At 43.6% G+C, this 26,330-nt stretch overlaps 1 protein-coding gene across 1 annotated transcript in view; it reads left to right on the plus strand.

The window, feature by feature from the left end:
* LOC148017276 (uncharacterized) overlaps nucleotides 1-20,786 on the plus strand; it is a 60,115-nt gene extending 39,329 nt beyond the window's left edge. Inside the window, exon 3 of the mRNA XM_087662734.1 lies at nucleotides 20,685-20,786. Within this exon, the coding sequence (XP_087518860.1) occupies nucleotides 20,685-20,786 (102 nt within the window). The remainder of the gene's footprint in view (nucleotides 1-20,684) is intronic.
* The last annotated feature ends 5,544 nt before the right edge of the window (nucleotides 20,787-26,330 follow it).

The following is a 26,330-nucleotide window of genomic DNA, read 5'->3' on the forward strand; positions in this document are numbered from 1 at the left end:
TAGAACGGGTAGAGAGGAGTCATCTAGGAGGGCGCAAGATACAAGGAAGGAGAAGGAGAAAGTAGTAGAATTAGGAAGCAAAAAGAAAGACAAGAAGAAGGAGAAGAAACACCATCGCAAAGAAGAGGAAGATAGTAGTAGTTCAGAAGATGATTATGGAAAATTCAAGATGCTCCAACCCGCCAAGTACAAGGGAAGAGAGATGGGTTGGTTTTGAAGAAATGGATGGCAGAGGTGGATAGGTACTTAAAATATTCAAGATTCACCGAAGACAGGAAGGCGGAAGTGGCAGCCATTTACTTGGAGGAGGACGCTGCCAATTGGTACTTGTTAGAACAAGAGCAGGGCCACACAATCTGTTCGTGGGAAGAACTCCAGGAAGAACTGAAGGACTACTTTATTCCAAAGCTGGAGAAATTCAAAGTGAGAGATGAATGGAGGAAACTCAAGCAAGCACAGGGAAAGATGAAAGAGTATGTCAGCAAATATAGGCAAATCATGCTGCAGCTACCAAGCATGGATACCGACAATAAGCTACATGGATTTTTGTTTGGAATGCAAGAATGGGCTAGAAGAGATGTGGAGAGACAGGAGCCAACAAGCTTAGTAGAAGCCATGAGAATGGCCGGAACGACTGGTGGACCTGGAAGGTAGAAGAACAACACAAGGGAATCAAAACAGGTTCAACAACACCTTCAACAACAGCAACTCCTGGAACTAGAGGCCCAATGCTCCTAGAGGGGCATTCACAGATACAAGGAGTCAAAATACCACTAACACCACGGCTGTATCCCAAACCGCATTAGTACCAAGAGGAGCAGCAGGGAGATGGGGAAACAATCACTACAGGCCAACCCCTAGCACATCATATGGGCCCGCAGGATCAAACACATCATGGTGGAGACCCCCAGGCCCTTCCACCGGCATCAGATGCTTCAAATGCGGGGGTCCACACTACCAAAACAGATGCCCAATAGAAGACACAACTTCATCGAGTGGATCAAGGGTGAATGCAGCTTGTGCATATGGAGGAGAAGAACCACAACCACTGTGTATCCAGGAAATTCCAATCGCAAGTGAAGAGAGTATGGACCACCCAAGGGTAGGGTGAGTTAGTGCTCAACCCCAATGCATGGCAGCCAGAGTAGCGGCAGTCCACCATCTATACATCAAAGGTCGAGTGGGCGAAGGAAACCAACCTATCATGGTGGACACAGGAGCAACCCATAACTTCATGACACCACAGTGTGCAACAAAGCATGGACTGAAACTATCCAAAGCCTCAGAAGGATTAACAGTAACATTCGCACAAGGAGAAGCCAAAGAAGTAAAACAAGTCTTTGCAGTCCAAGTGGAAGCCGACAAGTGGAAAGCAAAACTCAACTTCTTAGTAATCCCTATGGAAGATTTTGAAGTGATATTAGGCTTAGAATTCTATGACAAGTATGTCATTACAATGTTTGGTAAGGGTGTGAATGAAATGATGCTAGATATGCAAGGAGAAGGCGTCAAAGTACCATGCGAAAGAATGCAGCTACATGGTAGGACCCCAATCAAGGTGCAAATGAAGGAGAACAAGCCAGGAGTATCATGCCAAATAGTAAAACCAGCTGCAAACCAACCAAAGGGCCAGACCCAAAAAGCACCGGTCCAAGGGACTGTCATCAGGCCACGTATCATGACATCCAGTGCAAAGCAAGTCGAGAAATCAGTCAAACAAGGAGATATGGTCTATCTATGTATGATCCAACCAATTGAAAAAGAAGAAGATGGCAAGAAACCCAAACAACAGAAGAGGAACACAGAAGTGACAAAAATACTTGAAGAATTCAAAGATGTAATGCCAGCCGAACTACCCAACGGGCTACCACCCAGATGAGATGTGGATCACAAGATTGAGTTGATTCCAGGGTCTTCTCCACCGGCCCGAGCTCCCTATCGCATGAACCACACTGAGCTCATGGAATTGAAGAAGCAACTATATGAACTAGAAGAACAAGGATTCATCCGCCCTAGCAAATCCCCCTTTGGTGCTCCAGTGTTGTTTGTAAAGAAGAAGGATGGGGGACTTAGACTCTGTGTAGATTATAGGGCTCTTAACAAAATCACCATAAAGAAAAAATACCCGATGCCCCTAGTGGAAGACCTCTTAGATAGACTGCATGGGGCCAAGCACTTTAGTCGGATTGACCTTAGATGAGGATACCACCAAATCCGCATAGCCGAAGAAGATATCCCAAAGACAACCTTCCGCACCCGATATGGTAGTTTTGAGTGGTTAGTATTAGGGTTCGGCCTAAGCAATGGGCCAGGCACATTTTGTGGCCTCATGGATGGAATTTTTAGACCGGAGATAGATATCTTTGTCATTATCTATATAGATGACCTCCTAGTCTACAGCAAGACCTTAGAAGAGCACAAGCAACACTTACGCCAAGTTTTTGAGAAACTGCGGCAACATCAGTTTTACGCCAAGCCAGAAAAATGTGAATTCGCAGTGAAAGAATTGGAGTTCCTAGGCTTTATTGTAGGAGCAGATGGAATCAAAGTGGACCCTAAGAAAGTGAAAGCTGTCCAAAAATGGCCTACACTGAAAACTGTAAGAGAAGTGCGGAAGTTCCTAGGCTTCACAGTATTTTGTCGAAGATTCATCAAAGATTACAGCCTCATCACTGCCCCCCTCTCCCACCTCACCAAAGAAGACCACTTGTTTACATGGGGGAATGTGCAACAGGAAGCCTTTGAGCAGATGAAGAAGTGCATGAGCCAAACTCCCATCCTAAGGGTGCCGAACTTCACCAAACCCTTTGAAATCTCTACAGATGCATCTGACTATGGCATAGGGGGTGTACTGGTCCAAGAGGGGCACCCCATTGCGTATGAGTCAAAGAAATTTACTGATGCTGAAACAAGGTGGAGCACACATGAGAAGGAAATGTTGGCAGTCATCCACTGCCTTAGAAAATGGAAGCACTATGTTCAAGACAAGCATACAATAGTCTTCACCGACAATATCTCCCTCAAATACTTCCAATCCCAACCCAAGTTATCAGCAAAGCAAGCCCGCTGGCTAGACTTCCTAACCGAATTTGACTTGGAAATGAAGCACAAGCCCGGCTCTACTAACAAAATAGCAGATGCCTTGAGCCGAAAAGCTGACCTAAAAGCTGTCAGTGTTGTCAGTAGCAACTTCATAGAACTTGTCAAAGAGGCCCTAGAACAAGATCAAGACATGCGCAAGATAATCAAAGATGTAGAAGCAGAGAAGACCCCCCATAATCAAAGATGTAGAAGCAGAGAAGACCCCCCATGGAATGTACACTTTAGAAGAGGGTATTCTATTTTTAGGAAAAAGATTGTATATCCCCAACAATGTGGAATTAAAGAAACTCATCCTACATGAGATACACGACGGCAAGATTGGAGGCCACAAAGGGCAAAGCAAAACCTTGGAGGCCCTTAGGAAGTAGTTCTTTTGGCCGAACATGAAGGAAGAAGTGATAGACTACATCAAAACTTGCCCCACTTGCCAAATGGTCAAAGCACCCAGATCAAGACCAGCCGGACTACTACAACCATTACCAGTACCTAACCGCCCATGGGATGTCATCAGCATGGACTTCATTGTGGAACTACCGGAGTCCCATGGGTACACAATCATCTTTGTAGTTTGGTGGACTATTTTTCCAAACAGGCCCACTTCATCCCGGCCAAACCACCACTGAATGCCAAGGAGGTAGCACGCCTCTTCTTCACACATGTATTCAAATTGCATGTCTTACCACTGGCCATTGTATCAAATAGAGATGGAAGATTCATGAGCGACATGTGGAAGGAACTCTTCAAGACTCTGGAAACCCAACTGAGATTCTCATCATCCTTCCACCCGGAGACAGATGGACAGACAGAACGAGTCAACCAAGGCATCGAAGATTATCTCCGCAGCTATGCTAGAGTGGATCAGAAAGATTGGGCCTTGTACCTTGATGTCTTGGAATTTCACTATAACAGCTCCATCCACTCGGCTACAGGGTACACTCCCTTTGAGTTAGCCACAGGAAAAGAAGTCATCACACCACTGGCCTTAGCATCCGGAGTGGCCAAAGCGGAGGATCAAGATGCAGAAGAATTCTTGAAGAAATGGAGAGATCGCAATGCAGCAGCTAACGAGCGGAGCAAGATAACAATGACAGAGCAAGCAAACAAGAAGAGAAAGGCTGTACTATTCGCCAAAGGAGACATGGTCCTAGTGAGCTCTAAGAATATGTCACTTCCCAAAAACATGACCCCAAAGTTCAATCACCGCTACTATGGACCCTACCGAATCACTCAAGTGCTGAACGAAGTCACTTACAAGCTGGACCTGCCAGAGGGTTCTATCCCGACAACCAATGGGGACGGTGCATACCAATGCTCCATTCCAATGGTCCCTTCGAAGTAGAAGCACTCCTTCGACGCCGGGAACAAAGAGGCTTCCCCGAATACCTCACCAAGTGGCGCGGGCGTCCACTCAAGGAGGCCACTTGGATCTCAGAAGCGGAGGCCCGTGAACGCGGAAAGGATGCCTTCGCCCTTTGGCTCGAGGAGAAACCCCCTGCTCCTTCTACCGACCCTTGAGCCGCCCCAACACTCCAACAAATAATGCAGTTCTTAATCATAGACCTCAAATGTGCCTCCACTCCTCAAATGTAATCGAGTCGAGGGTGGACTCACATGGTAGCAATCATCACAAATAACTCCATCAAAAAAGAAAAAGCCCCAATGTCTTAGAGCGGCAGACACTGGCCAGTCTGATAGTATAGACTGTGTTAAGACCCGGGGGTCCCTTTAGAATGGCAGACATTGACCAGCTTGCTAGGAAAAGCTGCGTTAAGACCCCAGTAACAAACACTACCCTTAGATTGCTGAGGTCAGCAATCCAGTAAGCGGGGGTGAGTGTAAGGGCTTTGTAGCTATACCATGCCGTTGCGACTGATTGCACCTATATAGGGAGTAGTAGTGACTCAAAGCCTTGCCTTGTTTCCACTCTACGTGTGATTCCCTATACCCAGTGGTGAACCCTCTTATGTGCGGCGTCATGAGGGTGTAGTCCTGGGATGTGTCTATGTTGTCCCGCTTTTGGATTGAATAATACAAGAGTATACCTAGAGCTCATATCGTGTTACCTTTCTGTGCCATGTTGAGTGCGTAATGAGTGCAGGTTTATCACAAGGGGGGGGGGGGGGGGGGGGGGAAGGGGGATGAAGGTTGGGGTTTGTTGGTGGTCTTTTTTTTTGTTGGGTTAAGTGTTTGTGTTTTCTTTTTTTTTGAAGTGTTTTGTTGTTTGTTGTTTCATTTTGTTGTTTATTTTTTTAAAATTTGTTTGTTTGTATGGGTGTGTATGTGTGTATGTGTGTGTTTTTGTATTTTTTTTGTGTTTGGTTGGGGAAATAAAGGATCGTGAACGTCCTTGGCCCGCATGAGTGTGTAGGGTGAGGGTTTTTAAAAAAAATATAGTGACAAGGGTCGGAGATGGCCGAGACACCACCATGGGGGCGAACGATGCAATGGACACATCAGAAGTCGTTTAGTTGAAAAAGGAGAATGGTCACGTGCAACGCGGGAGGCACATACACACATAAAAACACAAAAGTAGTAGTAGTAGTAATAATAATAATAATACGCAAACCATGCATCAAAATGAAAGGCCATAAAAATGAAAAATGGGCCAAAGGCAGGGAAAGACTATGGAAAAATGCAACAAGGGGTTCAGGGAGAATGTAGGCTGTTCACATGGAAAAAATGTGAAAAATGAGCCCAAAAATATATACGGTGATTAATATCAAAAAATCCGCTGCTCAAAATGAAGTGTGGAAAGAAGGAGAAATGTGAAAAATAATGTGCCCGATAAACTTATCATGTCAAAACACGGGTTCGACTGAGATAGGATGCATGCACATAGGGAAAAACCCAAAAAAGTCACGAAAATGGACGCAAAAATTAATACGGGAATAACCGAGTATAGGAACAAAGGGTAGTAAAAATAAAAAATGTCTAGGGGAAGGGGATTCACACGGCTAGCACATCAAAACTCATATCCACGGGAATGAGTAGGGGTGCACATGCAAAAAACACAAAAAAGATGCTCGAAAATACAATGAAAAATTAATAACTAAAAATCCAACGGGAAAAATAGAGGGAGGAAAAAACAAAAGGAAAATGTGGAGAAAGGTTGGCTGGATAGGGATGTCAAATTGAATTGGAATTTTGATTAAAATATGGCATGTTCACATGGAAAAATGTAAAAAAAAATGCACAAAAATATCTCGAAAACCCGCAAAAATTAATAAGCGACGATCTATGCATCGGAATGATGGGCACTAAAAAGGAAAAATGTCAAGGGAAATGTGTAGGGCAAGGCTAACACAACAGATTGGTGTTCTGAAATAATAAAGGAGAGTTCACATAAAAAAACATCCAATTGGTGGAAATTGCTTCAAAAATTAATGACGCAAAAATAATAAGCCGGAACAGGGGGATGTAAAAAGAAAAAGTGTGGTATTCAAAGGGGCAAACTAGACTATAACATTGGATCGGGAAGGTGGTGAACGTAGGGTGCGTTCACATAGAAAAGGAAAAAAATGGCACAATAAAAGTAATCGCAAGGGAAATGGCCTTAACAACAGGGGGTACGAGGATGGGTAGGTGGGGAAGGGACCCCATCAGGGCAAAAGTAGTACATGGTAGACACGCATGAGTGGGTAATGACATATGCAGGGGGTATGCACAACAGACGTCCAGGAACGCGTCCCCACACTTAAGACCTTACCAGTTAGGGTAGATTGATCGACACGGCCTAGGACTTGTCAATGGACTACGAAATGAGACAAGTCCTTTGCCATGCCATGTCCTACGAAGATCTAACACTTGGCCCATTTCGTAGATGGTTGAAGGAAATCGTCGTTGTTGATGTAGGAAGATCGAAGCCGTCGTCGGACGGCAGGAGGGACCAAGACGCGCCATAGAACACGTCTAGCATGGCAGGGACCATGCAACAACACCCAGGGACGTAACTGATCCGGGTTTTTTACAACCCGGATCATTACCACAAAATTTGGCCAAAGCCCCTATCAAGAGCTTACCATATCACTTTAGGTTTACTCTTCAAGCACTAGGTATACTACATTGCTTCTCGATTATGATAACTCTAGCAAATGGGGGGAACAAGTTCTTAGAAGGCATGTCAATGTAAAGGGTAAGTGGGATGGTTATCTTAGTGAAGATGAAAATGGATTACACCTAGGAGTTGAGTGAATGCATAGATTTTTCAAAGGACTAGCCTCCAACTACATATGGGCTCCGTCTGCATCACTAAGATTTGGAATCTATCACCATCATTAGAGGACACCTCACCCTTGCACACAAGTCAATATCCACATCATGGTGTCATTTGGATCTTGCACAAAAGCTTACAAGCATGGACCCCTTTTGTCACATGCTTATATGTATTTATATACATATGGGATACTAAAGTCAAAGCAGCTTTTGGAAGCCCTTTTTTATAATCTCAATAACTCCCAAGAAAAAGAGAATTTCAAGAAAATTCCCGCTTGGGCCGATCGGTTTCAATCTGGTCTACAAAGTTGCAGAAGAAACTTTTTCCAAATTCCTCACGGATTTGAAGTTACAAAGGCGCAGACTGCTGGCTATATGCAATTTTCTTCTCTCTTTCACCACACCAACTTTCCACTCTATCCTTCTTGTAAATATATTATAATAATGTGCTTTGGGCATCCACCTCTTGTAATCTAGCTCCATTTCTCTATTTTGTCTACCACCACCCTTGGCTTCTTGCATGATGACCAAGGTGGGGACTTGTCCCATCCACTACTCTCCATATTTTCAAAGATGCCATACATCATCTAGGATTATGTTAATCAAGAAGATTAGCTTAATCTAATCCCTCATGAAGGCTATATAAAGAGCCCATGGAGAATGAAGAAGGGGGAGGAGGGAGAATGACAAGTCCATGAGAGCACTCTACAATACCCTCATCTCTTTGCGGTAAGCTATGAGTGAGTTCTTTTATTATGTAGTATAATGGCAAGCTTCCTCTACCTCTTCTCCTATTATCTCCCTCTCTTCTCATCTTCTCATTCCATGTAGCATAATGGCAAGCTTCTTCTATCTCTTCTCCTCTTGTCTCCCTCTCCTCTCATCTCTCTCTCTTATATTTCAATATGGTGTCTAGTACATATATTCTCTCTTGTAAATTTGTGTCTTGGTTCTCTTGATTCTCTTTGAGAAAATGGATGTCCTAGCCCATCCTCCCTTTGGCTAGGTGGTGCCCCTCTTTAGTTCTCTTAGTGAGGATTGGAGGTTGGATGGGTAAGAGGCAACCCGTTCATCATTTCAGCCCTCATTTTTGGTGCCCCCACTGAGGAGTTCTCAAGCTATGCTCTACAACTTCCATGAAGAAAGAAACATCTAAGGAGTTGTCCTCTTCTTCAACGAGTGTTTGTCAAGAAATCACTAAGGAGGAATCTTCATCAAACCCTATTCAAGGGATTCGCCGCTCAAGAGTACCGCAATGGTCTCCAAAAGACGCTCAAGAGAAGAAGGATCTTTATCAACAAACGGCACGTATGCGGGTAAAGCAAGTTAATTATACACATCCTTCTTTGCTTCATGAGAAATCTTGCTCTCATCAAGTCTCTACGTCAAGGCATTGTGTTGAGTGCTTGGTGTCTAGTGTAAAGACACTCCCTACGGAGCTTCGTCTTCAAGTGGTGAAGGCGCTTTCAAATTCGGGGATTAACAAGTTTTTGGAGGGTGAGTTACACATCAATGGTGTGCGGTATTGGCGAGAGGCTACATATGGTGATGCACTTCAACTACTACTAGCAAGAAGACTCAAAGTAATTGAAAAGATAGCTATCAAAGCCTATGAACTTTACAAGGCTGATGATGGTCACACAAAAGCTACACTAATCAGTGGTAAGCAAGTCCTTCGCATCTCTCGAATGGTGGGATCTAAGAGGCCATAGCTTCAACGACACGCTTCATGAAAGTTTGTAGTGTACATTTGTAGTTAATGCATAAATGACTACTCCTACTTTCTACAACTTTCAATCGGTTCAAAACATTCGGGTGGATGTGTGCATTAGTAGAAAGATACATTTTCAGCAAAGGTTGGTCTTCTATTTTGGAGCTGAGAGGTTGAGAGAGATCTTGTTGTCACCTAATCCCATAATACTCCCTATTTTGGATTATAACATCTCCTTTAATGTACACATATTCATTCTACTCTAAGTGTATCCCATGAACCATAGGGACTTGTACGGACCTATCCGTCCACTTGCTAGACAAATCGTGCATATAATCGTTAGCACAAAGATCAGGTTTCAAAATATTATAAGGGGCTTATTGGGCCCTCGTCGTCTTGCTGAGATTAATGCATCTGTAAATCCATTTATTCTACCCTTAATAAGATATGACTTGGGCCTAGACGTGTTCATCTTTATTTTGTATTGAGCTAGATCAACATCTTCCTATCATGGCTTTTCCAAGTTTTTTTGGGCACAAAGGGGAGAAATCTCTGGACTTTTTGGATGACTTAGAAATGGCCTTCCTAGTCACAGGCCGGGATGACGAAGCAACCAAAGTACGGGCCTTCCCTTTAGTTCTAAAGGGTGATGCTCGAGTGTGGTATCAAGCTCTCCCGGAGGCTACAAGGGGTAATTGGGAGAATCTCAAGACCGCATTCATGCACAAGTACCAAGATACAGAGCCACCTGAAGATATTTGGAGACAACTCTTAGATCTTCGCCAAACCATAGCAGGGGAGTACCAAACCTATGAAGGCATGTTTATAAAATTGTGGGATAAATGGACAGCCTCTTTAGCCGAGGGAGAAAGAGTACCTGATTGCCTTAAGAAAGATTGTTTTCTAGCCGGACTCCATCCTCTACTAAGGGAGAAAGTCAAAGGAAAGTTTCCCATATCATATGAAGAATCAGTCACTTATGCGAGAGAGAAAGATAGAAAATTGAAGTATCAAGCCCAAGTGAAGGGGGGAGTTGAGCCCATACAGGTTTTACCAACCATGCCAAGGCCTAGAGAAATAGCAGAGGCCCCACCTGAACCAGAGATACCACAGCAAGAGCTCCTACAACGCATTACTAATCAACTCGAAAGCCTTTCATTAAATTTGGTGCAAGGAGTGCGGCCCCCTCCCCTCATAAATGAAGGCAATCGAGGTCCAAGAAGACAAGAAAGAGAGTATGTTTGCTATAATTGTGGGGAGACTGGCCATGGTATGTACTTTTGCCCTCATCCTAGGCGTTTTCCAGGAAATGGGTTCCAACCAAGAAGGAGGGGACAACAAGTGACACCACCTAGGGAAAGGTTTGTTCCACCGAATCCAAGGCCTTCACCACCGGTTCAAGTTCTCCAGCATCCTCGACCACTTGCAGAGGTGCCGCCCTTGCCTGTTCAACCGCCAGAGAATCATGATGTTAGGATAATTAGTTTAGATGAGAGTGATGTCAAAGGAAATGACAAAGTAGTAGAGGTTGAAGCAATGCCGGTGAAGAAAGCCCGGAGAATTGAGAAGATGGAGCCTACACCACAAAAGGAGGTTGAAAATATGGAAGAGGAGGCAAAGTCATCAGTGGCTGCAAAGACACGCAACAGTAAAAAGAGGAGGGCTCGCTCACGCCGACACATTGAGCCAGATGATTTTCCCTTGGGTAAAGGTACTAGAGCTTATGATTTGCTTGCTGATGTGAGGAATCAAGGGCCAAAAATTTCATGGCCACAATTACTACATCTATCTCCAACAGTGCGGCGACAATGGTCAAAGATGGTAAGCATTAGACCCATGAAGAATAGACATGTGAATGCAATCCAGGCTAGAAAGATGAAAGATATTGTACCTCTAGTGGAAGCCGAAATCAATGGACAGAGAGTGTCAAAGACATATGTGGATGGAGGTGCAGAGATTTGTGTCATGACGGAAAATTTGATGCATCGTTTGGGATTAGAGGTAAATGAAACTACTAAATTTGGGGCCAAAATGGCTAACAATGTGGTAGTAAATTGTTTGGGAGTTATAAAGAAAGTCAAGGTAAAGGTGTGTGGAGTGCAACTGGAGCTTGACATGTATGTGATGCCAGTGAAGGAGGACGGTTATCCGCTCATTCTTGGGCGACCATGGCTAATGGGAATGAAAGCCAGACAAGATTGGGAGACAGGGGCTTTAGAGCTCAGGCCACAAAAGGGGCTGCATAAAAAATGGAAGAGCACTATCTACAACATGAAGGAGGGCCGACAGGAGGATCTTGTGTTAGAAACCACCGCTGATGAATGGAGTTCCAGCGAGGGTTGGTCATCTATGACAGAGGGAGAGTCTTCTAATGAGGAGGAAGAAAGCTCTCTAGAAGTGATGGGGATTACATTAAAAGGGCCTTCTAGTAGTGAAATTCCGCAGCAGCTTCCAAAGGTCGAGAATGAGGGGTTAGAAAAAATGTTGGCTAAGGATCTATCAGTTGAGGAGAAGGCAGCCTACATGGAAGTGGTGATAAAACACTCTGCACTTTTTATTTCTGATTATGAACACATCACAGGTGTGACAGCAGTACAACATCACATTAATCTAAAAGAGGGAGCACAGCCAGTGGTGCGGCGACTACGACGATTGGGAGTAGTTCAACAAAACGCTCTACTCACTGAGGTGCAACGACTTTTAAAGGCAGGCTTTATCTATCCAATAGGGGATTCAGAGTGGGTTTCACCTGTGGTGGTGATACCCAAGAAGAATGGAAAATGGAGGATTTGTGTGGATTACAAGCCGCTAAATGCCACAACTAAGAGAGATCACTTTCCTCTTCCCTTTCAGGATGAAATACTCAACGAGGTGGCTGGGCATGAGAGATACACTATTTGTGATGGGTATTCAGGTTATTTCTAGATCCAAATAGCTGAGGAGGATCAATAGAAGACCACCTTCATTACACCTTGGGGTTGTTTTGCTTACAAAATAATGCCATTTGGATTAACAAATGCCCCAGCTACCTTCCAGCGATTCATGAATTATGTCTTCCAGCCATATTTTGGGAAATCCATCAGGGTCTTTATTGATGATTTTTGTATTTATAGTTCTAAGGCTCTACATTTAGGGAAGGTGGATGAAGCTTTCAACCGACTCGCACAAATGGGGGGGCAGTTAAACCATGAGAAGTGTCGCATTGGTGAAAGCAGTGTAACTTTGTTAGGGCATGTCGTAAGTGAGAGGGGCATTGAAGCTGATCCAAACAAAGTTAAGGCCCTATTGGCGGTGCCATCACCATCTTCTATGAAGCAACTAACCTCTTTCATTCAGAAGGTGCGATATATGGGGCGGTTCATTCATCTCCTCTCCCAATTAATATTTCCACTGCAACAGTTAACCCACTCTGAGGAGCTCCTGTGGAGTGACGAAAGCGAAAGATGCTTTCACGAGGTGAAGAAGGCTCTTAGCACCCTTCCTATAATTTTATAGCCTTGTTGGGATTAAGAGTTTTTTGTCAACCCGAGTTTTGGGGACAATGCTCTAGGGGCAGCACTAATACAAAAGGATGCTAAAACTGGACTAATGAGACCAGTTTACTTTTCTAGTAGAGTAATGACAGCATCAGAACGAGGGTACAAGAAGGTCGAGGTAATGGTTTTGTCTCTAATGTTTGCTATAAGAAAGTTTCGTCCTTATCTTCTCCCTAGGCCATTCACAGTGATCACGACAGAAGAGCGTTTTCCCTATGCCTTACAGCACATGGATGTTTCAGCTAGAATCGCTAAGTGGATGATACAACTCCAAGAGTTTGACTACACCTTCAAGGTGGAGGATTCTACTCGAGCTTGCCTAGCTGATTTGTTGACCCATAGATGCCATCAAAAGAAGGAAAAAGAGAAAGGAAAGGTAAAAGAGGAGACACCTCCTCCTGAGGAGCCACCGCGGGTAGAGAATGCCCATGCCCTCTACTTTGATGGAGCCTACAAGCGTGTTAAAGACAAAGCGACAGTAGGAATAGTGGTGTTCAGTCCCGAAGGTGACAAAATTTATGGAGAAGGTATCAGCTTGGAGGATGTCCATTCTAACAATGAAGCAGAATATCAAGCCTTGCTTTTAGGTTTGAAGTGGTGTCTCTCACATGGTATCACTCGGCTTAATGTTTTTGGGGATTCTATGCTCATTGTTAAGCAAATGAAAGGAATCTGGGCTTGTAAAAATGATAACTTAGCAGTGAAAATGAGGGAAGCTAAAGCTCTCATGAGAAAGCTACAGAAAGCCCAAATCTATTTTGTGCCAAGGCGCACAAATGGCGACGCAGATGCTCTAGCAGCTGAAAAATTGAAAGAGGCAATGGTGGGCATTATTGCCGTAAAGCTTCCCTTGTTTCAAGGAAAGTTTCAACTACAAGATGTGCTTTATTTTCTCGAGCAAGGTGAGGCACCTACACATATGAGTAAAAGTGAGAAAAGGTGGCTAGCTACTAAGGCCACTAAATACCGCTTGATAAATGATGTGTTGTATTGCAAAGGAAAGGATGCAGTGCTTAGAAGGGTGCCAACAGCAAAGGAGATTATAGATGTGATTAAGAGCTGCCATGAAGGGGTTTGTGGTGGACATTTTGCTCAAGAAATAACCAGCAGAAAGATTCTCCAAGCCGGTTTTGTGTGGCCTAGTCTACATCGAGATGTGCAACATTGGTGCCGCACTTGTGACGATTGCCAAAAGGCCGGACCAAGGAAGCTAGTGCATGAGGAACAAAATCCCATAACTACATATGGCCCATTTGAGAAATGGGGGATTGATGCAATAGGACCACTCCCACGAACTCAATCTTGCAAGGAATACATCATAATGGGAGTGGACTACATGACGAGGTGGGCAGAGGCTTCAGCAACTAGTAGGATCACAGCCCAAGAAGTGGGAAAATTTGTGTTTGAAAATATTTGTTGCAGGTTTGGCACACCTTTGGAAATTATCTCGGATCGGGGTCCTGGTTTTAGGGCAAACCTAGTAGGGGAGCTAATGGAAAGGCTAAAAATCAAGCACGGGCATTCTACTCCCTACTATCCACAATGTAATGGTTTGGTCGAAAAAGTGAATGGGCTGATTTGTAAGATAATTACCAAGCAGGTACACATGCACCCCAAGCACTGGGATAAAAAATTGAATGCAGCTCTTTGGGCCTACAGGACTTCATTTAGAACCTCGCTTGGCTATACTCCATTTCACCTCGTCTATGGCTAAGAAGCTTTGCTTCCTATAGAGGTGGAACTGGCCAGTTTGCGTGTTTTAGTAGCCAGTCAAGAGAAGAATCAAGATAAGAAGTTAGAGGAAAGGATCTTGGATCTAGAGAGGCTGGAGTTAGATAGAGAAGCAGCAGTCCAACACTATTCCATGCAGGCTGAAGAGAGGAGGAAGACCTTTAATAAGAAGCTGGCTAGCAAACACATAAGGGAAGGATCACTTGTGCTACGCTATGATAACCGCTTCGATAACAGAAAGGATGCTAAACTTGTGTTCAAGTGGGAAGGGCCATTCATGGTCATAAGGAGATATCCAAATGGCAGCTATAAGCTAGGTGACATGGATGGGAAGGTTCACAAGACAAGGGTAAATGGATGGCGACTGAAGCCTTATTTTCAAAGAAATATGAACACTTTGGAGCAGTCATTCAATGAAGAGCCACCAATGAGGGGGTGCAGTCCTCCTTGCTCTATTGGACCATCATTATCAAGCTAGAGGCATGAATACCTCTAGCCTAAGGGGAGGGCTAATGATCCGGGTTTTTTACAACCCAGATCATTACCACAAAATTTGTCCAAAGCCCCTATCAAGAGCTTACCATATCACTTTAGGTTTACTCTTCAAGCACTAGGTATGCTACATTGCTTCTCGATTATGATAATGTAATATTTCCGCACACTGCGTGCCGTAAATATTGACTTTCCGCACGCCGTGTAAATCCTGTGCAAGGTGATCCCCTACATCGTATTATTGGTAGCATTATCCATACAGTGCATGCTCAAAAATGAGGCCGCCACATTGTAAATACGAGGCCGAGATTGGAGACCGTAGAAGCCGCAAGGGAACACCCTTTTTGAAGGGGCAATTTGGATAAATCAAGGCAAATTTTTTTAATTATTATCCCTTCCCCCAGCCGATTCATGGCTGGAGGAGAGGGAGTGTGGGGAGGAATGGCCAAGGGAGGAGAAGGTCAGATATGCATGAGGAGTCCTCCACGTGTGTGGAGGCCCTCTTTCCCAAGGCCTATAAGAACCTCCTTTTGGGGAGGGGAAGGTAGGAGAATGGGGGGCAGAAGGCTGTCGTGTGACGGCCGGACGTGCGGGAAGGAGGTCGCTGTGGATGGTGCCGGACGTGAGGGAGGTGGACGGGCTGCTGCTGTCGTGAAAAAAGGGACGACTGTGGAAGGAGAGGACGGGCTGCTGCTGCTGTGAAGGAAGGGGTAGGTGTGAGAAGGAGGAGGCCGGACGTGATGGGAGGAGGACGTGTTGATCGTGCAGGAGAGGAGGGCGGACCGTGTGAAGGAGGGGTCGCCGTGTGGAAGGGAGGAGGACGGCTGGACGAGCTGGGGGAGGTCGCCGTGTGAGGAAGGGCGCCGTGGAAGAGGACGCCATGCAGAGGGGAGCCGCCAGCCGCCAGTCCGCCATAGCACCGCCACAAGCTATCACGCCGCCGCCATCCCCAGTCAAACCACCCTTCTTCTGTACGCCGATTGATGTCATCTTATACCACGTGGTATCGTGGTTGCTGCCCGTGATCAGAAGCTCCTAGAAGCTTCTTATTAGGAAGCTTCTAAGGGGGCTTCCTTAAGCCCCCTTCCCACTACATTTTCCCCATAGGTCTATCCACACCCCCCGGGCTTTGAAGAGAAGGAGGCGACGAGCCTTCTCACCAATCACCCAATTAGTCCAACCCGGGACTTGAAGAAGAGGAGGCTACAAAACCCCTTCACGCCAGTCATCCCTGGGCCGGGATTTTGATGAATAAGAGATGAAGCCCATAAAGGCCCTTCCCACCAATCACCCATAAGGCCCTGGGCTTGGGATTCAGAGTTCCCTTTTCCGCAAGGCCCACAAAATCCTTCCTAAACCCGGAATTTCAAGGTGGATTAAAAGCTCTCAAATCTCCATTGTCCAAAGGACCTCATAAGAACCCTAAGGCCTTCCCAAGTCAAATTCCGCAAGTCGGAACTTCGGTCAAGGAAGCCATATCTCAAAGGAAATTGCGCATACAAGGGAGGCGGACCAAGGTCATAAAAACTGCAAGCCAAGGCAAAAAGTTGAAATCCACAAAGGCTAACTGGAGATCGAATTCGCGATGGCCTCTAGAAAGATCACAAGGTGCGATGTGGGAGGTTCACCCCGAGCATACGTGGATATTTCCCGGAGTCCGCAAGTCCAGGTTTTATCTATTTGGATTCCACACAAAAGTATTGAAATTATTTACGATAACTTCACGAATTAGGAAGCACTCATGCATGTTCGAATTCAACTAGTCAAGTTAAATGCAATTGGAAAATGAATTGGCTATTTGAACACTTATTAGAGATAGCTTAAGATATGAAAATTGATCATTGGTACGTTCAATGGAGTTAATGAAAAGAGCATAAGGTGTCTATGCATTTGGAGGACCTTATTAGTAAGTTTCCTTTTGTGCATTCAAAAGCGACGAGCCTAGGACAACTGTTGCCTCATTACAAGGTTGAAATTATTGAGGTACACCTTTTTACTAGGCATGGAAAGATTAATGGCATGTCCCATTTTTAGATAGATCTTCCTTGTAATGATTCATGAGGGAAAGTTAACACCCATAAGACGTTATTCGAAAAGGAATAGAGGGCATGGAAATGATCTATGGACTTGCAAGTGGAATGATTATTTGATGTAAGTCCTAGTAGGACCTAGGGAAGTTAGTGTCCGGATTATCAGGCATTTTTACCTTACCAAGGAAGGATAGGGTTATTGTGAACCATGTGATGCGTAGAAGCAGTGAATCGCATGTTTACACGTATTGGTGTAGTTGTAACTATTGTTCTCCATTAAATCTAGTTTATTACCTTTGGGAAAGGTTCATCCTTGTCGCAGGACAAGTATATTGTGTTGTCTAAATCACATAAACCACACGGGATTCATATGGGCATGGTTCAGTCGATAAGATAAGTATCCCAAGTGCTAACTAGGGTTTAGTGCGATAAGAATTCGACCTAGTTTTACACTTGTTGCCAAGTCAAAACCCGCAAACCCAAAGATCTTACACCCATTCACTAAATGTTGAGTCAATTGGATGCTCATGCTTAAAATGATCTAAGGTTTCATCCTAAGGATCACTCATACAGATGATGAAACTCCGATTGAGTTGGAAATTCCTAGGGCCGTGGGCCAACATAATTAGGAATGGGTTGGAGGATACCCTAAAACCCTGCTACTCGGCTGGAGGTAAATTCCGTGACCGGAAAACGCTAAGCAATTGGGTAGAATGATCCCGTGGAATGATGCAACACATGTGCAAAAAGGTTGCAACATCGTATAGACTTGAGATTTGTCCACAAGAGAGTTTTGTCATCTCTCGAAATGAGGTTGGCAAGTTATTGAAAGAATTTAACTTACAAGAGGATGAGTAATCATCCTGTTACTCACTTTTCTTGGGGGATAATTGCCAAGGAAAAGGGAAGTTAGGTATTTGCCTTGAAGCAAATGACCAGACAATAAACTAAAGCGACATGGTCGCTGGAACCTACCACAACAAAACCTAAAGTATTGGTAGGGTATGACCCTAACCCAAGAATGATAGGAATCTTGACAAGTTGCAATTGATTCCGGATCGAATGCGGGTTGCATTCGGAGAAAAGAAGTCACTCCTTAACAGTTTGCCAGCTAAACGATCACTGGAAATTGATTGTGCTTGTAACAGTTTAGAAAGCACTGTTTGCATTGTTTGCTCAATGAACTAAAGGATGAGAATATATCTAAATACTTCAGGTTGAAGCCTGAAGGGAGAGGCAGCTTCAGTTACCCCCGACTGCCTGCCTGACCCTAACCAAGGGGGTTGTTAGCCGCGCCGGGAACGTGGACCGAACCCGCCGCGAGAGGTCTCTCCGTTGAGTTCTACTTGGAGCAGGAGGACGCTTGGGTGCCAGGGGGGCTCTGGCTGTAAATCCCTCGCCTTCCGGGCCCTGCACAAGAGGCTAACGTGACTCGGGATTGGATCTCGAGGCCCGCATACTAGTCTATGGGCGGAAACTTGGATTAGTGATTCCTGGTGGATTACTGGATAGCCTTCGGGCAGATTATGAATACGCCTACGGGCGGAACTCCTTGTATTTCAAAGATAAAAGGATAAAATGATAATAAAGGAGTTATTTGGCATTGTTTTCTTTATGTCCTGTGATAAGATTACGTGAAGGAACCAGTGCATAACAGGTTTAATCAAAGAAGCTGTTTGTACATGTCAAACTAATGTGGTAGGTAATTACATAACTAAAACAAACCGAGGAAAGTGCGGAGGATGGACCATGGGTCCGTCCTACGGATGGGTGGTCCCGGTTAGCCGGGAACTTTTCTCAAAGTCTTCAACGAACAGAGGATGATCGTCAACACCGAGACAAGTAACTAGAAAACCTTAATTCCGGTCGATCCTAAGTGGGAAACGGCCAGGACACTTCCGCTACGTGGCAGACGCGGGAAGACCTAGATCGCAAGTCCCGTAACATTCCATGGGAGTGCCGGGCGGAGCTTTCTAGACATCCTTCCCGATGGACTGCTAAGACGTGTCCGGGATGATTCTAGCGGACACGTTACAGATAACTCTAGTAAATGGGGGGAACAAGTTCTTAGAAGGCATGTCAATGTAAAGGGTAAGTGGGATGGTTATCTTAGTGAAGATGAAAATGGATTACACCTAGGAGTTGAGTGAATGCATAGATTTTTCAAAGGACTAGCCTCCAACTACATATGGGCTCCGTCTGCATCACTAAGATTTGGAATCTATCACCATCATTAGAGGACACCTCACCCTTGCACACAAGTCAATATCCACATCATGGTGTCATTTGGATCTTGCAGAAAAGCTTACAAGCATGGACCCCTTTTGTCACATGCTTATATGTATTTATATACATATGGGATACTAAAGTCAAAGCAGCTTTTGGAAGCCCTTTTTTATAATCTCAATAACTCCCAAGAAAAAGCGAATTTCAAGAAAATTCTCGCGTAGGCCGATCGCTTTCAATCTGGTCTACAAAGTTGCAGAAGAAACTTTTTCCAAATTCCTCACGGATTTGAAGTTACGAAGGCGCAGACTGCTGGCTATATGCAATTTTCTTCTCTCTTTCACCACACCAACTTTCCACTCTATCCTTCTTGTAAATACATTATAATAATGTGCTTTGGGCATCCACCTCTTGTAATCTAGCTCCATTTCTCTATTTTTTCTACCACCACCCTTGGCTTCTTGCATGATGACCAAGGTGGGGACTTGTCCCATCCACTACTCTCCATATTTTCAAAGATGCCATACATCATCTAGGATTATGTTAATCAAGAAGATTAGCTTAATCTAATCCCTCATGAAGGCTATATAAAGAGCCCATGGAGAATGAAGAAGGGGGAGGAGGGAGAATGACAAGTCCATGAGAGCACTCTACAATACTCTCATCTCTTTGAGGTAAGCTATGAGTGAGTTCTTTTATTATGTAGTATAATGGCAAGCTTCCTCTACCTCTTCTCCTATTATCTCCCTCTCTTCTCATCTTCTCATTCCATGTAGCATAATGGCAAGCTTCTTCTATCTCTTCTCCTCTTGTCTCCCTCTCCTCTCATCTCTCTCTCTTATATTTCAATATGGTGTCTAGTACATATATTCTCTCTTGTAAATTTGTGTCTTGGTTCTCTTGATTCTCTTTGAGAAAATGGATGTCCTAGCCCATCCTCCCTTTGGCTAGGTGGTGCCCCTCTTTAGTTCTCTTAGTGAGGATTGGAGGTTGGATGGGTAAGAGGCAACCCGTTCATCATTTCAGCCCTCAGTAACTTTATCAGTAGAGTCTGTCGATTCAAATGTCGATGACAAAGAATAGAACTCTCAGCTCACGAGCACGCACGAGGATAATAGAACAGTTGCTCACCCCATGACGCACATCATTCAACAAATAAGCATGAAATCGCATAACTCACGTCTGTTTTAGAATTGAACTAGGGGAAAATGATTTGGAGGGAGTATGCCAGTGTGCACAAGTGATGGCGCATTCGTGCGTTCCACCTGGTGTTGGCATACAATGCAAGAAGGAAGGCCAGGGAGCCTTGTCGTGCAGTGTACAAAACAAGGGGACGTGGCTAGTGATGGTGGTAGAGACCCATCTCGTGGGTGCATGGGGAAACAAGAATGTACATGACTCCAATGTCGTAATGTCCCTCAATGCACCCACGAGTGGTCACTTACCCCACCCTCTATCTCACATCATTGATAGATACACATGGTAGACTATACTCACATCCCCATCCGGTTAGGATGAAAGCTCGCAGCACTTATGGGGTTGTCGATGAAGATCACTTTGTCTATTATTGTCATCATTGTGTTGAAGATATAATCAGTATCTAAAGGTGTTTCACTGTACAATAAGAAGATATTGAATTTTCAGATGCCCATGTATAGATCCTTAGAAGCTTTATCTGATTCAGCTTCAAAAAGCTATAATACTTTTCTGGCTCTGGATCCTCAAGCTTTGGAAAGATATTCTTGACTTGCTTGAATGATGCATTTAAAGCTCGTTAAACATACAATTTCAACCCTTAGCCTATCAATCAAGCAAAGAAGCTCATTGAGAAAGGTGGCTACAGTAATAAGTCGGTCCAGTTCTATTTCCATGAGTAGTCTAACTGACCTGAATGGCGACTAGGCCGACACATATCATCAAACAGACGTCATTGATTATGTCCATCTCATCCAATGAAAATAGCGGGAGCTGCTTTAACATGGCAACAAAAACGTGTGACAAGAAAAGAAAAGAACATGAATATTAATAGCTTAAAAGATATGATGCTTTCTTGGAAATTTTGAGGTGGCGGGAAAATATATAAAGGGATCGGCAAAGACTGCAAAGGGGACGAGGCCGTGAGAAAGAAGATGACAGCAACAAAGGAAGGACGAAGGGTGGAAGCATCAACGAGCTTTGAAGAACAAAGGAAGCAGATGAAGTAGCAGAAACGAGTGGGAGCAAAAGAGGAAGACGAACAACGATGAAGGTGGTGGGGAGAAGCCAACAACGAGGACATCGGCGGAAAATGAGGAAGAGAATCGAACTACGAAAGATGTTGAGGAGTGAAAGAGGGACGAGACGACCCAGGAAGGAGAGTAGTTGTGGAGCTGAAGTCAACGATGAGGACAAGGCCGCAGTAAAGCTGAAGGATGAGAAGTTGAAGTAAGCGACAACTCAGACAGTACCTAACCATTTGCTAATACACCGTAGAGTCACACTTCTATTCGAGATCACTGGCATTCTTATGCTTATAGAAACTAAGCTGCCCATGCAACGAGACAATCACTTCTTCCTTTTCTTGAAGTCGTTGTTGAAGCCATTGAACACACTTCTTCAAGAATGTAATAATTATCTCTGCATCAAGATCTCCTGGCCTATAGCTGGGCTCTGTAGCAGCCACTGTGCCTAATCTACTCCAGGGAGTTCCATCCATGTCCACATACCTTGACTCCTTTTCATATGTTCCAGTGGCTCTAAATAGTCCCATTTTGCTAAAATATGCCTTTGATGACTCATGTTTGACCACCTCCTATTGGACCCATTAAATATCCCATTAATTGGCAAGATAGAATCTAATGAGCATGTGGATGAGCTGCCATCAAGAATGATTTGATGACCCAACCATCCATTCTGAACAAGATTGAGACAATAACCTTCACTGAAGCTAGCTTCCATCATATTATGTGTTTTAAATCCTTCTCGTTCCCACATTGCATTATTAGCATCCCCATCATCAACAACAGGCCTTAACGTACTACAATGCCATCCATTGTGTCCAAAACACTTGAATCATCATCTTTCTCTCTAAGATCTGCATTGGAGACTACTACCCCTTTCAACATCGACACATCTGAATCTCTATTTTTTCCAAACCCTCTCTATGCTACAATTCTTAGAGTTGAGTCCTCCTCAAGAAGATCTAGAGTGCTAGTACTCAGCTCCATGACATCAATCCCAGCATTAGTACAATGCTTTGAACTTCAGACTATTAACAATATATCCAACTTCCTTCAAAATATCCTGGATATAGCAATACTCCACTTAAATTTCCATAATATGAGCGGATAACTTTTAGCTTTTGTAGGCTGCTAAATGTTGACATATTATCTATGCTGGCAACATCTGGATTATAAGTTACATGAGAAAAGTCCAAGCGAAGGATCAAGATTGCATTCTTTTCCTCAAGTCCTTGAGACTTCAAAACAAAAATCCTTATGTGAATCAATTTTCCCATGAATTGTGCCCTATCAAGAACATGATTCGGAGAAGAACTTCGTGCCCAATCACTCATGCATTTTGCAAATTAGAGTCCATGTTATGCAATCAATCAAGCGATGCTTCCACAAAAAAAATTAATGAATGCATTGAAGAAATCCTGCCTAGCCTAACTACATGTGCTCGTGCATCATGCCATTGCAAACAAAGAGACACACACAACGGAAAATAAATCTGTAAAGACAATGACTAATGTTTTCAAATTCTTGGTGGAAAACTCTACCCTTAGATTTTCAGTGATGAACGTGCAACATCACGATAACGTGTGGACATTAATGTGTGGACATTGATCATGGACCGCTTGGCTAGATAGATAGATCTGCACGTCTACACTTAGTACGGTGGTCATTATGATACTCACATGGCCACTGACTTATCACTTATTATATTTAGTTTATTGCACCTACCTACAACTGGCAAAGATATAGCATGAGTCAATTAGTGTAGTCTGTTATGCACTGTTTGACTTAGTAGGCCACTTTTCTTTATGTTGTATCCTATCTATACTTTGTGTGCATTGTATAGTATGTGGAAGAAGAATAAATAAATCAGCAAGAAAACGTTTTGGCCTCCATCTCTCTTCTTTTGTTCTTGAGTGACTTCATCCTGTGTATATAGTGTGTGTTTAGCGCAACAGCTCAAGCAAGTCCCCCCACCACGCGATTCTTGATATGGTATTAGATCCACACCACTGAGAGAGGCTAATTTTGAAGGCTAAAGTAAAGGAAAAGAAGCAAGGTTCGAGCAAGAAAGCAATGGGTAAGAAGTTCTCCCATTCTTCCACTCTTTCTCTTGAATAGTGCCTATGGAAGCACCGGAAGTAGGGTAGAGTGAAAATCTAAGATTGTTGTGAGATTTGGTGTGCGAATAAGGCATTTAAAGCCGTTTTATGCCCTATTTTAGAGCTGCAAGGTTGTGGACATGAGTTTCAGGGTATACTATGATTTCAACTGTATTGTGACCAAAAGTGGATGCACAGGTTACAGATTTTGAATCGATAATTTTTAAAGTATTTTCTAGAAAGAAAACATAAGGTTTATATGCAAACAAGTTGTAGATTACATGTACTATTGAGCAATCAGTGAAAAAGGTTGCTTGGTGTATTGCCGTGCACTTGTTGTGAAAGGTTGCAGAAGACTAGCTTGATGTGTTGTATCCTTTTTTGTCATAATGGCAGAGAACAATGGAAATCCCATTATTGAGAAGCTCAACAAGAACAACTACCCTTCATGGAAGTTCCATTTAATGAACTTCCTCATTGGAGAGGGCCTTTATGAGTTTGTTTCAGGTGAAGAAAAGAAGCCACCATTGGTGGGTATCCCTCCAAGTGCAGATGAATTAAAGCCATGGAAAGAATGGAATGAAAAAGATAAGAAAGTGATGTACTGGCTATTTGTAGTCATTGATAATACTATGTTGGGACATATCAGGAATGCAGAAACTTCACATGTAGCTTGGACAATTTTTGAGAATATGTTTTCAATAAATACAAAGGCACGAAATATTCAACTAAAGCAAGAGTTGAATACCTTGAAGAAAGGATAAATGTCTATCAATGAGTATATTTTGAAGGTGAGGAGCATTGCAGATGATTTAGCAGTGATTGATTTATTCATTTAGTATATGTACGGAAGTCATTTCCATATTTTGATGAGCTGGTTTCTCTCATGATTACTGAAGGGATCAATATGTAGGGTGACTCATCTGAAAGAAATGGTGAACACATCCAAGCATTTTATTCAAGTTCAGGAAGGGGACGTGGTAGATCCTCTTTGAGAGACCGTGGTATGGGATGTACTGGCGATAACTAACAAAATACGTTCAATTAGCAATTTGGTGAAATACAGGTTTCAAGAGGCCGAGGAAACTTTTGAGGCAGGGGGAGCTCTAGAGGAAGAGGCAGATGGCAGAACAGAGGTTTTGGAAATTCTGCTATTGTTTGCCATTATTGTGGAAAACTGCGATTTATGTCAACACGATGGTTTCATGGAGATTTGATCATAGCGTCTCACGAAGGGGCAAGGTTCTCAACTGAGGAGTGGAAATTCTCGAGGGGAAGTAGTCCAAAGGTGATGACGTGTTTAGGGTTTGTCGTATCTATATTTTATATGCGACAAATAATTGAGTGTTTCAATGTATAGTACAAGATATATAGTGTGGCGTGGTCGCGTGGACGACATTTTTGCGTAGAGCGTATTAACAAAATGTGCTCCACAATAGATTGTGGTATCATGGCAAGGTTCAAGCAAGAGAGCTGACAACGAGAGCAACAGATCCAAACATGGTTATAGATGAGATAGAGTATTTTGGGAACTTGCAAAGTATTATCGGGGTGGATTACCGTAGCTTCTCCATGATCCTATTCGATGTGCAATGGTTCAAAGTGGTACTTAAAGGAGCTAGAGCAACAATTCGACGAGATCCACCATCTGGATTTCTTAAAATAGAATTCGAAAAAAAATGGACAAATTTGCACAACATGTTTGTGTTGTCGACCCATTGTGAATAGGTGCATGAACTCATGTGTTTTATAATTGTATTACGACATGGTACATGTCACAATAGTTAAATCTCTCTTGTACATGATTGTGAATATGTAAATTTTTATCCAAACCCCCAACAACCTTGATGGTGGTACGTTATACCTTCAGCTCCCCGAAGTGCAAGAGTATATGATCAAAACGATGTTCGGAGCATAGATGAGGACATTATGCAAATAGAGGGGTCGATATTGCAAGGAGTGGAGGCCACCGAAAGCTTGGAGCATATAGAGGAGCCAGCATCAGGTAACAATGATGAAAATACAGGAGTCCAATAATTCTTTCAGAACGAGGTGGAGTCATCCTTTTATGGTGACATGTCTATCGACCTTCCAATGTATGCAAAGCTGTGTCAGGAGATTGACATGGGACCATAGGGTACTTCATACTTGGAGCACCCATCTACTCAATTCGTTGACGAATTGCTTATAAGGGTACATAAGATATGCATTTTAAGTAAGATCATTTTTTAAAGATTTATATTATCATGCTTTGTATGATTTATATTGATTATGCTAACATCAATTTTTGTCTGTGCAGGTGACCTTTGTGGATATTTAGATCATTAGATGAGTCGAGGGATGAGCAATGATGAGCTATAGGAGATCTTCACGTGTATGTCTCTAGATTAGATGGCAAGATTCAGAGATACAGCAGACCATGAGCTGTCTCAAACACCATCAGGCCATTCTATTAGATCTACTTTGGCACACACTTTGATGCTTCAATTTCCAATAGATGAGGTCGACGCTCCAGACTTGGGCTAGACGGAGGGAGTGGTTCAAGGGGATGTTGCAGAGATTTGGATGCAGTGAGCCCACGGTCGACTCGAGATACAAGTGCTACTCCTCGCTGTCATGGTGGTTTGAGAGAACGTGGCTCAGGTGGTTGCTGTGGAGGTACCAATGCAGTGTCTTTGTCTCGTCGTTCTGTTGGAGTTGCATCACCTGTAGGATTTGTCACACATGTGGGGACGTCTACTCTAGTCACTCCAGCTTTTGCTCAGCCATCCGCAAGTGGCACCCCTATGGGTACTCATCCAAAGAGATACTACCCTCGTAGGTACACCAGATATACAAGGTTCTCCTAGATATACCCAAAAGCGTGGTGGCAGGTGGGAGAGGACCCATCTTAGGCATACTCCAGAGGGGTATGCCTACCTTGTAGATGATACGACATGAGCCATCATCATGAATGATGAGGGGAGGAGGGT

This window comes from Lygodium microphyllum, chromosome 22, assembly GCF_053477565.2.
Source record: "Lygodium microphyllum isolate KBCC chromosome 22, Lygodium_microphyllum_v1.1.10, whole genome shotgun sequence".
In the NCBI taxonomy this organism is placed as follows: Eukaryota; Viridiplantae; Streptophyta; class Polypodiopsida; order Schizaeales; family Lygodiaceae; genus Lygodium; species Lygodium microphyllum.